Source organism: Tigriopus californicus, chromosome 7 (assembly GCF_007210705.1).
Source record: "Tigriopus californicus strain San Diego chromosome 7, Tcal_SD_v2.1, whole genome shotgun sequence".
NCBI classification, from domain to species: domain Eukaryota; kingdom Metazoa; phylum Arthropoda; class Copepoda; order Harpacticoida; family Harpacticidae; genus Tigriopus; species Tigriopus californicus.
Window position 1 is genome coordinate 6,109,219 of NC_081446.1, and position 16,440 is coordinate 6,125,658.

Sequence of the window (16,440 nt, forward strand, 5' to 3'; positions counted from 1 at the left end):
CTCGCTTTTACTCCAAGCCTCTGAGCCTAGCTCCACGGCGTCAGAGAGAGAAAGAGATAGATAGAAAGAGGGTAAGTGTGTGTGTGTGTGTGTTGTGTATGTGTGTGTGTGTGTGTGTGAGAGAGAGAGAGAGAGAGAGAGAGAGAGAGAGAGAGAGAGAGAGAAAGAGAGACGGCAAAGATTGAGTGAGAGTAGCAGGGACGGAGCAGAACAACTTTCAAAGAAGATGATGGCAAAGAGACTCTGATCAAAGTCTCTCAAATCTCTCCCAAGCACTTGTTGGCTCCAATCGTTTGGTGTCCTTTCGGTGACCTCCTGAGTGCGCCATCATTCGCTCATGGGACTGTCATTGAGGATCGCGTTGACATGATCAAGAAAACTGGTGTGAGCTGTGGCCAGTGGACTCGTCTTTCTTTTGGAGGTTGCTAAACGAGCCATGACGAGGGCCTACCAAATCGACATCTTGTATCCAAAGATACCAACGACTTTGTAAGTGACCTCAAGCACGCTGTGTTCAACTGGTCAGCATTGGATGGCCATGTCTCCTGTCCGGAAGAGTCATCATCAGTTTTCGTGTTCTTATTAGTGCGACCTTCCAATCACCGAGTCAGTCAGCCAACAAGGCAGTCAGCTAGCAGGCCAGCAAGCCAGCAAGCAACAGCAGGAGACTTCATTTACAGAGTGCATTCAACCTTCATCTCCGCGGTGTTCACCATGGTGATTGTGATTGCCTGATTGGCAAACCCTCCAAAGATCGAATTGTGTGGGAAAGACACAAGCAGTTTTTTGGGAAACACATAATTGTCCAACTGCTTCGGATCAGCTCCAAATTAGCATTCTAATCAGCCATCTGAAACAAATTATACTCATGATATCATCAACACCAGTATCGGAGAGCACTTCTCACGGGTGTCAGTGAAGTGGGCTGTGTGAATGTGATAATCGACGGACCCTGACGAACGTGGTCTTTTGGGTGTTGGGGTACCCAAGGATCACCGGGTTCAGAGGGTGAAGGATGAGTTCGAAAGACAAAAATAGCTCCTCCGGGGGAAGTGGGGGTGGGGGTGGACCCAACTCTGGCGTTTGTGGCGGAAGTGGAAATGGAAGCGGAAGCGGAGGAGGTGGCGGTGGGGGTGGCGGTGGTGGTAGCGGAGGGGGTGGAGGAGGAGGTGGCGGAGGTGGCGGCAGTGTGGGTGGGGGAAGCACCACAAGCCCTGTGAAAAGCAATCATCTGGCCTATCAACATGGGCATAGCTTCATCAAAAAGACATTTCACAAACCAGCAAGTTGTCATTATTGCCCGGATACGTTGTGGGGCTTAATTGGCTCTGGTTACGTATGTGAAGGTAAGAAAAAGGCGCTGCTTCGTCAAATTTGAGTTTCTCAAGGAAACGAGGAGAGCGGTCTAGTATGTAGATACTCTCGTTCGGTTTTGAATAACGCACGTAAATTGCCGACGAACAACTGGCAGCAAATTTGTCGATGGCTGTCTGTTAAAGGAGCAGCAAATGTTAACAGTTTCGTTCACCCACGAAGACCAGGGGACCGTTGAAATGATAACAATGAAGTTTAACAAATGTTCAACAGCAAAAAGCAAAGTCTTCCAAGGCATGGAGAGGCAGTAAGATTGCTGCGTGCAGTTTTTTTTGAAAAAGGCCACCTCCATCCTCTCCCAGGAGTTGTTTGAATGAGTTATTAAAGGCAACATACGTTGCTTTACAAATCTACATGTTAAGTGTTATTGGTGTTTAAATAAGCAGCACAAACGAATGCTCGTACTCCCATGAGATTATCTTGGTATAGATTCTACAAGGGATATTTTTATTTGAAATCAATGTTATTGTCATGAACAACTGAGCTTTATGTGAAGCCTTCTAACGTCAGTATGATAAATAACATGACAATGCCGTATTCTGGTCACTAAGTAAGCAATGTTTCTAGAGGGCGCTCAAAATGAAATGATCTATGTGTCCTTAAACTTGAGTTCGAGTTCCGTTACAAGTTTAGGGCAATTTTTTCTTATGATCGTTTATTTCGTTTTAAGAATAACGACCTGCATAGATTTAGTGAAAGATTTGTCCGATCTTAGATAATCCAAAATACCGCTCCTATGATAAGGATCCCATGGTAAGGATCTCATCAGCACATAAATGCTGAACAACTATGATTAAAAAATTACCAATTTGATTCTCAGCTCTTTTGTCGTGTACCTTCCTTGCTTTTCGGGTCTTATTGTAGTGTCTATGGGGCAGGGTGAATAATACGTTTGTAATATATTTCACTTTTGCTTTCTTTTATTTTCCAGTAGCAGTACGAGTTGGTTGGATTCCTAATCAAAACCATTTATGAATTAGTTGAAAACTCATGACATCTGGTTCTTCTGAAAATTGACTCTAACGAAACAATTATTGTTTTTTGTCGGTTACGCATGTCATATATGGCGTGCAACATCTGAAAATGTGAGAAGCACTTGCATCAAGTGTTTAAAGATGATAACTCCATTACCTCATGACCTCATTGGATCAATGGGGCAAAAGTGAATTTTGAATCCGAATAATGTCTTCTCAATAATCATATCTGGCCAACTAAGGACGTTCCCCGCCTTAATTTAAGCAAGGACGCTGGTTTAAGTCGTATGAGGCTAAGAGTAAGAATTAATTTTCAAGTGATGATTCACTACGCTCACGGTCACAATAAAAATGAATGCTGCCAAACTACGCGTACATAGGTAGTACATGGGAGTCTACGTGCACACCACGAGTTCAATTATTGATGGTATGGGAAAGCCAAAAGCAACAAGCATCCGTGAGAGTCATCAGCAACTTCCATGTCAGGGTATCCAGAAAACCAATTGATGGCCCCTTACCGTGCTATACCATACTATGCCATGCCATGCCACACACCCACGCTAACAACAGTTAGGCAAAGGATGACAAGATGCGCTAAATTGGGGCCAAGTTGCAACCTCGTGTATGAGCAAGATGTCATTGTTGTGTGTAGCCAACAAGCAGACTAACACTCTGCCCAAAGCACCGTTTCCTCGATCTAACATTAGCTCGCTCGCCACTTAATGATCCAATGTGTCCTATTTTTGGTCCCGAGATGAGAGGAGCAACATCTCCCGAGTCTCAGTGGTGTTCGGGATCGAGACCTCCCTCTTGCCAAACAACAGAGACCACTGCCACCCCACGATGAGGCACTCAAGCTCCATGACTCTTTTCATTCCCTTTTGACGTGATGTTGGATCACTGATTGACAAATTTTGGCTCAAGACCTTTCCTAGGAACAAACGATAAACATTGCCCATGTGACGTCATCAATGGTCATAGATCAGGAATAGTTCCAAGACAAATCTATCTGTCGTGCTTACATTTTGCAGCCATAAGAAAACATATGTTGTTTTTTTTTGCATTTTTAGCAGTTATTACTTTCCCTTGCTTTGAAAAGATTAAATTGTTGTCTTATGATTAGGACTAGAAGTATAATTCACAAGGCAGTAGAGGAGAGAGAAAGGTTTGTGGAGTTGGCTTATTAGCTCGTTGAATAATAATATGGGCAACATTTATTTGCTTATTCATATCGATATTTAAAAAAAATCGGGTTTGAGCCAAGAGCTTTAGTACTTACATAAAAGAATTCAGTTCCGAATGGTGTTTTAGTTAAAATATTTGTAGAGCTTGTTATAGAAGTGGATTCTAACAATACAAGATCCTACTTATTTTACATCGTTACTGATCGTAATAGTAAACTTTAATTCAAACAGGCCAAAACAACGTAAAATTTAATATTTACTCATCTTAATGCTTTTTTTCTCTTATTTCAGTTTGTAATTTTATTGTTCACGAAAAGTGCTTGAAGACTGTGAACCTGCCGTGCTACAGCGTTGCAGCCACTCTAGTCAAGGTAAGCCAATTGCTAATATCATCGGTAAGATAATTGAGACAAATCTATGACATCATAACAAATGTTAGGTCTATACATAAGAGCAAGGAAGCAGAATGTAAGACCTAGGGTACATATGCGCCTTAAGTACTCGTAGTATACAGAGTTAGGCGTTGACATGCTTCGATTTGTTTCTCTTTGTGTATAGTTTGTCAAGTACTTCAGAGTTTGTTAAAGCTGGAGTAGAAAGCCAAGCAATGAAATATCGCAGACTTAAGACGAGTGAAGCATTACATTTAGCTTTTGGCGAGAATGCGAGTGTGGTAATATTAACAACTATGCCGGAATTGACTTCATATTTGATTTCAGAACCCTGTTGCACATGTGTGGTCTGAGAAGACTATTGTTAAACGAAAGTTCTGTAACGTGTGCCGCAAAAAGTTGGAGGATTGTTACGCCATTTCGTGCGAGGTGTGCGACTACTTTCTCCATGAGATCTGTCAGGAATTTGCCGTGCCCAATTGCGTGGAAAGTGCCACCTATGATCCCGGCAAATCTCTCAACGAGCTCACTCGGGGAACCACACACCATTTCCAAGAAGGAAACCTCCCCCACAACTCGAAATGTGTCAAATGTCGCAAACCATGTTGGTCAGTCGATTGCTTGATAGGAATGAGGTGTCAGTGGTGCGGACTTACGGTACGTTGTCGCTGGATCTTCTGGATATGAATTTGAAAAAAAAAATGGGAAAACCACCTTATGTTGGATATTATTTGCTAACGATTTTTATGTTCGTTTTTTCTTCTTCCAGGCTCATTCGTCGTGCCTCTCATTTCTGCCCAATAGTCAGTCAGTTTGTCAGTTTGGTCAATTGGAGCCGATTTTCCTGCCTCCGTCAGCAATTTCCATTCCAAGAACTCAGCTCGCCCAGCAGCACAATATAACAAAAGGATCTGTGAAAGATCATCCCACATATATGCAAGCACGTAAGTCTAGGGCCAGTCTATTCACAATTTGCAGATCGATATGTCATTATCAGCTGAACCCCAAAAACTTTTGAGACTAGTCTAATCTTCAATTAATTTCCCCCCGTGGGAGTACATTGAACGTACGTAGTGTGAAATTGTGCACTAATGCTCTCAAGCATTTGCAATGCAATCATAGGCCATCTCATTTTTTGTGAAGAGGCGTCCGGCACGGAACTGATTGAGCCCATTGTGAATGTCATCTACATAATCAGAACAAATCTTACTTCAAGTATGTCGTCTTGGGTAGTCTTTTCCCGAAAGGCAATTTAAATAGCATAACGAACGCTATTTGGTTCGCTCGTACACTCTTTGTCAAGATGTTGATGGTATACAACATCTGAGCCTTTTACCTTTTACAAGTGGCATTTGCCTTTTTGTACTTGGATTCAAGAATCGTACCTCCCTCTGGGACAAGTTCTGATCTAAAGAACGCATTGCCAAGGGGAGCGATACATCTGGAATTAATAGATTGTACTATAGTGAAATGACCCGAGCATACTAAAGGCACTGAAAATATTGTATGTTCACCTTGTTGTACTTCAATGCATTGAATAGATAGGTCTATTCCTTTCTGATCATTTCTGACTCATTACCAAACCTTTTTGCTCTTAATCCAGCGATCCGAACGAGTATCTCAGATGATTGGAGTAGCACAGGGTTTATCGAAGCCGCTGCTGAATTAGAAGGCACCTCCATCGACAATAAAATCAGGGAGAAACGGGACAAAGAGCGGCAAAAGGAGAGAGCCAAAGTTGAAAAGGAAAAAGAAAGTGATGAAGGTATGATAGCTATTATTATGTCTCTGGGATTTAAATTCAACCCCCGAAGCAATACGATTTAATTGTATCTATGCGTAAGAATAACTCCTCGTCGAATGTGGAATCATTACAGAAACAATCAAAGTTTATGATGGCTACAACTCGTTGAGGAAAAGGCTATTCCGCACAATCACTGTGAATAAGCACTGCTCCAAGGATGAATTGCTACTGGCTGCCATGCGTGCATTCGTTGTCACTCAGGATTCGCGAAACTTTTATTTGCTTGATGTATACGCCAACTGCGACGGGGACCGAGACGAAGAATTGGAAGATCCATTCCCGGTCCAACGTCTCCGGAGAAAAGATGGACGCAGACCCGCCATATTGATCGGTCTACGGTAAGACAGATGGCGATAAGACTCTCGCTTAAGCCTCTTTCAAAATTGCGGAAGGTATAGAAATACTGTTGTAAATGGACTGTTAATTTGAATTGCGAATTTCCAGGGATAACGAGAATGACAGTGGTGTGATTAAAGTGTGGGCTCGTCTCCTGCAAATATCCACTTCCTCCACGTCCTTGACAATCCCGGTGTCTGGAACGATTACGACAGAACAAGTGATGACCGAGGCCTTGGCCAGATTTAGATTGGAATCAGCCCTGATTTCAGATTACCAACTAGTCAAAGTCTGTCTTGAAGCGGGTCGGGGTAAGTCGTGGGCCACGAACGAACGAGCATTTGAACATCGGGCATGTTTTGCACACACTTGATTTGATTCTAGTGACGGAAACTGTATTGGCAAATGAAGACATTCCATGGGAAGTGTTGAAGAGACGTGGACATGAATCCGTACGTCTGATGGAGCTCACTCGGTTTTATCTAGAACTGCGGAAGGATCCTCACGGTCCGGATGTAGCTTTGTTTATCGGAAATCTGCCGGCGAACTGGGCGCAAAAACAGTACGAAAACATCCTGGTGGATTTTCTGGACGAAGGTAAGTTTTGAGCTTTGCATCCAATGCTAAAATTTGACATCACTCGTGAGACTTGATGAATTGGTCTCCCTTTCTAATATGAGTGTTCCATCCCAGGGGGAAATACCGTACAGTTGTCGTTAACGTAAGGTTTCTAGCTCTTTGAACATGCTTACATCATCTTTCCAGGCTGCCGTTTCTCGTCAATTGGGCCCATTTACTACGAATATGGTTCAATGGCTATTACCTTTGACAATTCAGAGAGTGCTGTCATCGCTTACAAAGTGCTTCGAGAACAGAAATATGAAGGAAAGAAACTTCTAGGTATGTGTCTAGAATATCGAGCCCTTGAATGACACATGGGGATGGTAGTTAAATTTCATTGGCCTTGAATTTGTTATTGCCCTTTTGTAGTGATTATGCTCCCGACCGTGAAACCGTCCATGCTGATGCCTGGCATTTGCCCATTGCTCGTGTTTGTCAACGTCAAATCTGGAGGAGGACAAGGGTATCAACTGATTTCCAGCTTCAGAAAATTGCTGAATCCTCATCAAGTCTTTGACCTTAGTAATGGAGGACCCTTGCCTGGGTAAGTTTGGGCCTCTAAGGCATATACTACAGTCCTGCTTCTGTACCGTGCAACTATTATAATGCGCTACATTACGACAAAATGGAGCAAAATTGAGTGTATTAATATGGAGCTCTATGGTTCTTATCCTGGAGCAAGGAAGTGTATCGAGGCTTTTATCGACTCTGTTTCCTTTTTTCAGATTGTATGTATTTCGCAAGATAGAAAAGTACAAAATCCTTGTTTGTGGTGGGGATGGAACCATTGGATGGGTGTTGCAATGCCTTGATAATGTGGGCCAAGATTCCTTATGCAGCAGCCCACCTTGTGCCATTGTTCCTCTTGGCACGGGAAATGATCTTGCCCGTGTTCTGCGATGGGGCCCAGGCTACACTGGAGATGAAGACCCACTCTTCATCCTTCGTGACGTCATTGCCGCCGAAGAAATTCGCCTTGATAGGTTTGTATTGTCCCGACACAAAGGAGCAATGGCTCAATCCAGCTTAAAATGGCAATGTCTTAGTCGATCAATTGGCATAGAGTAGTTTCAAAAACGATGAGCGTAAATTGACTGACGACGCCTTGAAAGGTCAAAGTAACAGTAATGTATTTTAAAAGCGAACCAACTGTTTTGCTAAAACCCATTCATCTCTACAGCCTTTCATGGTTATCATTACATGTGTATTTTTTTAATTCCTCCAGGTGGACCGTGGTTTTCCGACCCAACGCGGATGAAATGGAAGGCCCAGATGGGAAAACAGAACGAGCCAACCCACAAACCAGTGAAGACAATGCCCAGATTTTCGTCATGAACAACTATTTTGGAATCGGCTTGGATGCGGATCTCTGCTTGGACTTTCACAATCGGCGTCTTGAGGAGCCTGAGAAGTTCAACTCTCGAATCCATAATAAAGGTGTTTACGTTGAAGTCAGTCTACGCAAAATGATGGGCAAAAAGAGTTGCAAGAACATGCACAAAGAGATCAGACTGGAGGTGGACGGAAAACATATCGAATTGCCAACCGTGGAGGGAATCATCATTCTAAATATCATGAGGTATGATAATAGTAATCAATTTGATAAATAATGCTTGACTGTGATGTCAGCCATGAAACCATTCACATCAGTTTAGGAGAGCTGATCACTTTAGAACATTCGTAGATTGGGAGAGCCCTTCAGAGTTTCAGTTTAAAACTTAACAAGTACGTACAATATAGGCTTTGTACTTTGGGTAAAAGCTTGGACGACAAAAAGTGTCAGGTACAGTTTCCAGCTTCTTAAGAGCAGGCGTGTTCCTCACTTGTAGAAATCTTATGCCACGTATTTTCTTTGGAACGAGCACGACACATTAAGACGTACGCGTAAATGAATCATTAAGTTGAGAAACCCCTTAGCTCTCAGGAAAACCACTGGAAAGTGGGCAGAAAGGCGAAGGATTCTGGTAACCTTTGATCAAGCTCGAACTATCGTAAGCCAGAGATTAGCTTATAGGAAAGATAGCATCAAGACTCATAGCAGCACTTTGACAATTGATCTTTGATGAATGAAAATAGCTTGGAAGTTGCAATTCGATATTCAATAAAAGGCTAGTCAAGAACCTGGTTTATTTGCAAAACATGCATTACCCCTGGTCAAAAAGTTTAGAGGTATTACTAATTTGAAATATAATTGAAATATTTGTCCTTTATAGTTGGGCCTCAGGAGCCAACGCCTGGGGTCCAGAGAAAGACGAAAAGTTTACCAAGCCCAACCATTGGGACGGAATGCTGGAAGTGGTTGGAGTGACCGGTGTCGTGCACATGGGACAAATTCAATCTGGCCTCAGATCAGCCATTCGCATTATCCAGGTATGAGGGAGCGATTTTTTATTTTATTTTATCCTGATTTCGAAATCTACTTGTAACTTTTTACGCCTAGGGGAGCCATATCAAAATTAAAATGAATTCGGAATTACCCGTTCAAGTGGATGGAGAGCCCTGGATTCAGGCACCGAGCGATATTGTAGTGCTAAAGTCGGCCGTTAAGGTAAGCCATGTGACTAGATCGTGCACCCCATTCGTTTTTGTTCAGAGATCTCATCTTACTATTATTCTTACTATTCTTATTCTTATCATCTTTTATCAACTTGTAAAATACCGTCCTATTACTGCAATATAACAAACGCTATTGCTCGAATGTACTAGCGCTTTCGGGCAACGAGTTACATCATAAAACGGAGACAGTTTTGCATTTGGTTTTCAAACTCTTGACCCAATACATATGCGTTCGAGGAAAAGCATTTGAACGTTTATTGCTAATTTTTTTTTAAAACTCTTTGGCTAACTTGACGGTCATGTGAACAGCCTGGCACTTTTTAAACTCTCTCTTTCTTGCTATCTTTTACTGTGACTGGATGTTACATGTGTTCAACAACTGAACTCTTTTTTAACGTGCAAGCAAATGAAGGCCTTGATGGCGCCTTATTGTTTGTATTAGAGCTCTAGTTCATGGACGTTCAACTCACAAATCTTAGTCGCTAGTATTTCAGTTTTGATTAGACGTAATTCATTCCCATGTGTGGTAAAGATTGATTTGGTTAAGTGGGATGGTGGATGTAAAACGTTAAGTGGTTCTGGCGCAAGCTAAACGACTAGTTTCCAATAAGAATCACATTTCATTCCATTTTCTGTGGACCTACAATTGTTCAACTCTTGCGAACTTTCTCGCTCTTAGATAGTTGTTTTAAAAGCCTAGTCTGGTGAAGACACCTTATGATTGGCCGTTTTGGTCTTGGGAGCGACACAAACTAGAACAACGAATTCAATAAATGACTGGAAGTGGACATCTTGATGAGCTAAGAAATGTACGATTACTCGTTTCCTTCGTAAAAGATGACTCAGAAATGCAAACAACTGTCAAGCTGAATGCATATTGTTCAAATGGCCGGAACAAAACCTAGATGCTTCAATTAGTGGCTATAGCTCAAAATCGGAAAGCCTCGCAATATCAAGCAGGTCTGCACAATTGTTCATAGACAAAACTGAATCGTATATTTATAGGCCTCTCATTTCTCGAGAATTGTTCTTACTTTGCCTTTTTCGTCATGATTGTTTCTTCTCAACTTTCATCAGAAATAGTTTGATCACATCATCGCCATAGTTTCACACTTGTTCATCCCAAATTAACACCAGATTGTTTTTGCTAGGGCATTTTGGGCTCGATATTACATTCCGTCCAATTTTACTGGAATCTAGCCTAGCCATCATGCTGTTTCTCTGTGTTGTATTGTAGTACCGAGAATGTTCACATCACCCTCAACCAAAGAGCAACCTAGTAACTGATCGGATCGTCATTCCTAGCTATAAAGTCGCAATCGATTTCGATGGTGCAACACACAATCACAAAAAAAGGCCAATTTGGCTTTTGACGAGAGTAATGTCCCTTAATCAGCCCACCGACCAAGCAACAAGCCTTCTTAACTTGTGTTGTTGTTTTTGGTATGCAACATACTAAATCACTGAGTGATCATGGCTTGAGGACCCCAAGACTAGAGAGAACGTTCGGCCCCAACATAATTATTGATTTGCCAACACATAGTTTCAGAACGTACGTACAGTAGGTCGTGTTTGTGTCCCTTTTTCCGCTTTCCTCCTTTTTAGTTGTTGCTCATCATTAATTTTAGGCTACAATGTTGAAGAAGACTAAATTTAGACGTCGCAACACCGATGCTGGCAACTGGAGTAGCGGGGCCTCGGGGGTCTCCCTTGGTTATTCCAGCTCAGTATCCAATGAAAAGGACTCCTGGAGCTAGAGTCAGGATAAAGGGCGCTTCCTGCCTACGTACTCCTACAACTACTTCTACTGCTACTACTACTACTACTACGTACTTCATTTCTTCAACTAACTTCCTTACAAAGCTATCGATTCATTCTGAAATCTCCCACATTCGAAGAGCAAGTCACTCCAATGCTATTCTCACAACGTGCGTTGAACTCCATTTTATAACTTCCTATACCCGCCATCACGTCCACAGCTCACATACGCGCACACATCCACAAAGAACACACATACTTCTCGTATAGTATACAGTACATACAGTACATATACTCGCACTCAATCAGTCTTAAATGGGATTAGTAAACCAATCACGTTGACCTTTGTTCAGTTGGGCCGGACTGTTCGTTTAACCTGAAAAGATACTTTTCATCATTTCCTTCAAAATATTCAACACCTTTCCTTTGCTATCCTCTTCCATCTCCCAACATCCAATCGATTTCTCGTCTTTGGTTCCCCAATAGATTTGCCCTCAACCATCACCATTTTCTGCTTGTCGTACTTGTGTAGTTACGCACATTTTGTTCACTTTTGATCGCAACCAAAAGACCAGTAGATCTCTATTTTTATTATATTATGTCGGGTTATCTACAGCCCTACTGCATCTCTAGAGCTCTAAAGTTGTCCACTGCTTGTAACGCTTGCCACCATTAGCTGGATTCTTCAATGATCAACCCCCCATTCTCCTCTTACAAGCAAGACGACCGACACGGTGGTTGAAATGCCATATTGATTGTTGACGGAAATATCCACACAGATCTTGGCAAGTTTTAGCCATTCAAGTGTTTACAATGAAGCATAAAGCATTATGATTTTGCGAGGTTAGAAAACTGCCAAGATGTGTTTCAGTAATGCTCTCAAAAGTCGATAAAGCTTTTTGACCACCGTGATGACAAACGCGAGATAGGACGAGATAAGAGGACCGTATTCAAGAGTCCAGCTATCATCAACGACGAGTTGCTTCTTTGGCGGAAACGATGCTGTCCATCTCTTCGTAAACGGTTTTTTTTAATGATTGACTGATCCATGGTGCAGAAATCGACAATCAGGGTCCCCATCCCTTGTAACAAAATCTGACAAACGTAAACAGGCTTATTTTTAAGTCTTAATTTTCTAAGAAATTTTCCATAATATGTTGCAGTCAGTTGTAAATCTGCAAATCAGAAGAGATCATTCAAGACAAGTTGTGCTAACTGTTTCGGAACTTGCGACTTTTCCTTTTCTTTATTCAATAAACTGATTTTGGAAAACTCAAAACATGAACGAGCTTAATTCAAAATCAATTTGAACAACAGTTCCATCCTTTCTGTTTTTGATATTTTTGACCCGTATAAGCCAAACCAAACACCAAAAAAATTACATCTAAATAAAATTATTGCTCTCAAAAATAAACCAGGTAGTTTTAACTTATTCTTTGGCACGGAAAGAAATTGTGCATTGGGTGGACACTTTATACGAAAGCTTTGAGGACCATTTTAAGAATTTAACACTGATTCAGACAACGGATATGACCCGCAAGTGATCTGAAATACGCATTCGAATTTGAAAAGTGCCAAATTAGTTCGTCCATTGAGATACATTGCACAAAAGGGAGGAAAACAGATTTGTCTGTGTTGTAAATGTGTACATAAGCGATCCGGTTTTGTCAATGTTGCCTAAATAGCGTCAGAGTCCGATCCTTCATCCAGCTGGAATCCGAATTCTAATGTCAAAAGGCAACTAACTCGGCTGATATTGTTTTTTTTCTCCACTTTTCTAGGCCACTATGCTAAAGAAAAGCAAGCAGAAAATTAAAAGAAGAAATACAGAACCGTCTGTGAATCATCCGTTGGTGTTGGCCACCCCTTCTAGCACGGCCACGCCTCCCAACACCCTCGAGATTGTGGGTGCTGACGGTCGGGATCCGCCCTCGGGATCCAGTCAAGGCCAACCAGTGAACTTGGCCTACATTTGTGACTCCCCGACACACGCAACGGCTGTTTAATAGGAAACCCAAATTAATGTAAACAAGATCGTCACCGGCTAAGAAAGATCGAAGGTTAACTTTGAGGCCAGAGGACCAACGAAGTTACTCACAACTTATGCGGGGAAATAGAGGCGGGGACACTCACTCTTCCGCCTCTATTAATCCAAACACGCAGTTGATCAATTGTTGAATTCACTTTTCTCACGAACGCCCCTTGCCCCTATGATGTAAAGGAGACGATCATTTGGATCATATTTTCTTCATCTGTTCTTTTTCTTTCCCTCTCTCTCACTCGCTCTCTTTCTCTCTCTCAGAGTACTCCTCTCTTCCATCATTTGCCTCAATCCCTCTCGCTTTCCCCTATAGCTCTGCCTAGCTCTGCCACTCTTTCTTTCTTTCTTTCTTTCTCTATCTCTTTCTTTTCTCCTTGCTCGCACCATGAGGTGCTTAAGATTTCAAGTGTTTCCAAAACTCTGGGGCCTCATAGAAATGTGTTAGGCCCATGTATGGGTGTAAACGGAAACGGATATCAAGAGACGATGCTTTGTTCGAATTGCATTCGGGGATATTTGGCTCTACCACAAACGGTCTCGATTTCAACCCTAAATTGCATCGCTTTTGAATCTGGGAGAAGAATGGAGCACAGAGCCAAAAAGAATATCATATTATTGATGTACAATTCTTAGAATTGAATTCAGTGCAGCGATTTTTAGCTGAGACGACAGATTTTCACGCCACTCACACTTACCTACCTATCATAATGTGCAAACTAAAAGGACTTTTGATTCTAAGGGACATTATTATCTTTATTCATATCATTATATTCATAATGGTATTAGTAATAATCACAATAATGATAGTGACAACGCGACATGCGCAACCACAGCGAATTTTGTCAATTACTGCAAGGTTGATTGGGCGGGACTGGAACAGTAACGTGGTAACAACGCAGAACCTTTAGCTTTCTTCATCTAAAATGTGTTCCCGTCTCCCTTCAATCTGATTCAAGAAATTAAATGAGGGTGGTTTTTCAATTTTATTAGCCTTTACTTTGGCCATAGTCCAACATTCTTTTTCCGAAGTTAGGCCTTAAGACTCGCCAAAGCTTTCACGCGTACTTCTGGATAGGTTGCCAAATAAATAGTCTGTTTTATCTTTTGGTCACTCTTTCATACCCGAAGAGTAGTTAATAATTAGTTCAAGCAAAGTAATTATAACATCAGCATTATACCATACGACAACACCTAGCGATTCATTTACAGCAAAGCACATTTTTTATGCGTTGAAACGTTGCAGTTCCAATTTCCAGCCCAAGTTGGTCGATCTAAAGCCAAACAAAATGCCCATAAAATCGCGATACAGTACATGACATGTGAGATGTGCTTTTTGCCTTGGAAATATTTTTCAACAAATGATTTATTTTTCCCAGTTTGGGCTCATGAATCAAGTTTTCACCCAAACCAAACGATGGATAAGGTCGACCCTTGATTAAGCAACAATCATCCACCCTAAAACGGCTGCGTCTTTCCTTCATCTAAGGCTTCACATCCTAAAGGAATCCATTGCAACAATACACCTTCTTTCGACAAACAGCTCTTCTTGGCGATATTTTTGCTATGGTCAACAAAGCCAGAGTAAAAACTTCTTCGTACCCCACGTGTCCGTTTTTAGCCATGCCAAGCCAGTCTCAATTTAGTTGAATATCGTGCAATCCACTACGGCTGCTACTAGCCATGCTGTTATAATTATGATGATACACCACTAAAGCAGATCTGATGCAAGTTTCTATTTGATGTACCTAGAAGTCGATTCAGTCAGTCTGTCAGTCATTCCTTTAACCAGTCAGTAGAAAACACAAACCTGTTGTTCATTACAACGGCCATTTGTAAGAATAGCCTTTACCACTTGTTCCTCACTCATTATTAAATATGAATTATTCATTAGTTTTTATTACTCTCCACATTCAGAGGCACATTCTTGAATGAAAACAAACAAACAAGGACAATGTCATGGAACTCCTGAGATTGACGCTTTGATTTTTTCGCCTCTCTTTTTTCACCCGTTCCCTCAATGTACTTGGAACCCGGCAAATCCCAATGCTTTACAAACGTTCTGCTCATTCTCCCTGAATTTTTTCATGTACGAAAAAGTAGCTTGCCCAGATTACCTCGGTTGTGTCATTTTATTATATACAACAATCCTTTTTTTTACCCAACTCAGGAGAGTTTTACATAACTATTCAAGGTTACTTGCCCTTTCTCTGTTTCATCGATTCGAGCGTCATCATGATTTAGCCACGAATTAAATCTGTTGATTTTTTATTTATGTTCGGAAAACCATTATCACTTAGTACTTCCCACCCGAAACCTACCTACATATTTCTAAGCATTTGTCAATTTCATCATTCTCATCTGTATTTCTAAACCTGATAAAACATATTCGCTAATATTTGAAGGAGCAACAACGTCGTCATGAACAAAAAAACAGCCACAACCATTATTCAGAACACTAGAGCACAAGTTGAACATTTGAACATTTTCCGTTGACTCAATGGCAGCTAATGATGAATGAGATAGATATGATGAACGTTTTTTTCTAGCGAAAGTGAACGAACAAGAACGTCAGATAATAAGTCAAAACGAATGATTTTTAAGTTGAAAAAACAAGAAAAAGTGTCATTTTTGCCTGTTGAATAATTGTCTAATTGTGATCGTAATAAATATTCTAAATGTATCAAGATACATCTGACTCTATCTTTCTTTTAGGCAAAAAAAATAGGTAGATAGTCCAAATATCATATTTGACTACATTCCGCGGTGACTACGAATGCGCGTCGGAGCATTTTAATTTCAAAATCCCAACAAGCCTAAAATATTGAACTTGTGCGCTTTTCTTTGATCAATCCTTAGGCTTACTCTGACTCTTGATCTCTTTACTTTTTCTTCGAAACTGTCCAATTGCCAGCCTAAAATCAGACGCTAATGGGAGGCCAGCCGGTACAATATGAAGTGAATTGATTAAAGTGGAAAACGGACAGTGCTTCGGAACGGCCTTTCCCGCGAGGCCGGTCATCACAGCGTCCATGTTACCTTCAGGCAGCAGTGTCGTGTCTGTATCAGATTCGTTCTTCCGTTCTCCGTCTATGGGTGTTCCATCTAGAGACAGGTCGCTGAGGACATTGTAGCATGTTAGGTAAATTTCCTTATTACATAGTGTTAGATGGCGCATGTTCCTTCCGACTTACATGTGGTTACTCCTTGATCGATTAGACCAGGAGTGACCTGTAAAGATTAAACATTCAGTCTTTCAAACAATTTTGAAACCTTTCGTTCCAACAAATTGGTGACCCTGTTTTTTGAACCGTGTCGTTTTGAAGGTGTCGGTGCTGCCATCTCCACCTTATCATTTAATAACGCTTCACCCGCATCGGTGAATGCCGTTACATTAAAACTG

The 16,440-nt window shown here is 41.4% G+C and overlaps 1 protein-coding gene across 1 annotated transcript; it reads left to right on the forward strand.

The window, feature by feature from the left end:
- Positions 1–1,015: 1,015 nt before the first annotated feature.
- LOC131883412 (diacylglycerol kinase theta-like) lies at positions 1,016–13,782 on the forward strand. Its single transcript, XM_059230885.1, has 15 exons — positions 1,016–1,346; positions 3,824–3,903; positions 4,252–4,581; positions 4,694–4,868; positions 5,528–5,689; positions 5,802–6,066; positions 6,173–6,375; positions 6,449–6,661; positions 6,830–6,964; positions 7,055–7,229; positions 7,411–7,668; positions 7,911–8,264; positions 8,899–9,055; positions 9,126–9,233; positions 12,781–13,782. Exons 1-15 carry the CDS (start codon positions 1,016–1,018, stop codon positions 13,003–13,005), a joined length of 3,171 nt encoding a protein of 1,056 aa, XP_059086868.1. The 3' UTR covers positions 13,006–13,782.
- The last annotated feature ends 2,658 nt before the right edge of the window (positions 13,783–16,440 follow it).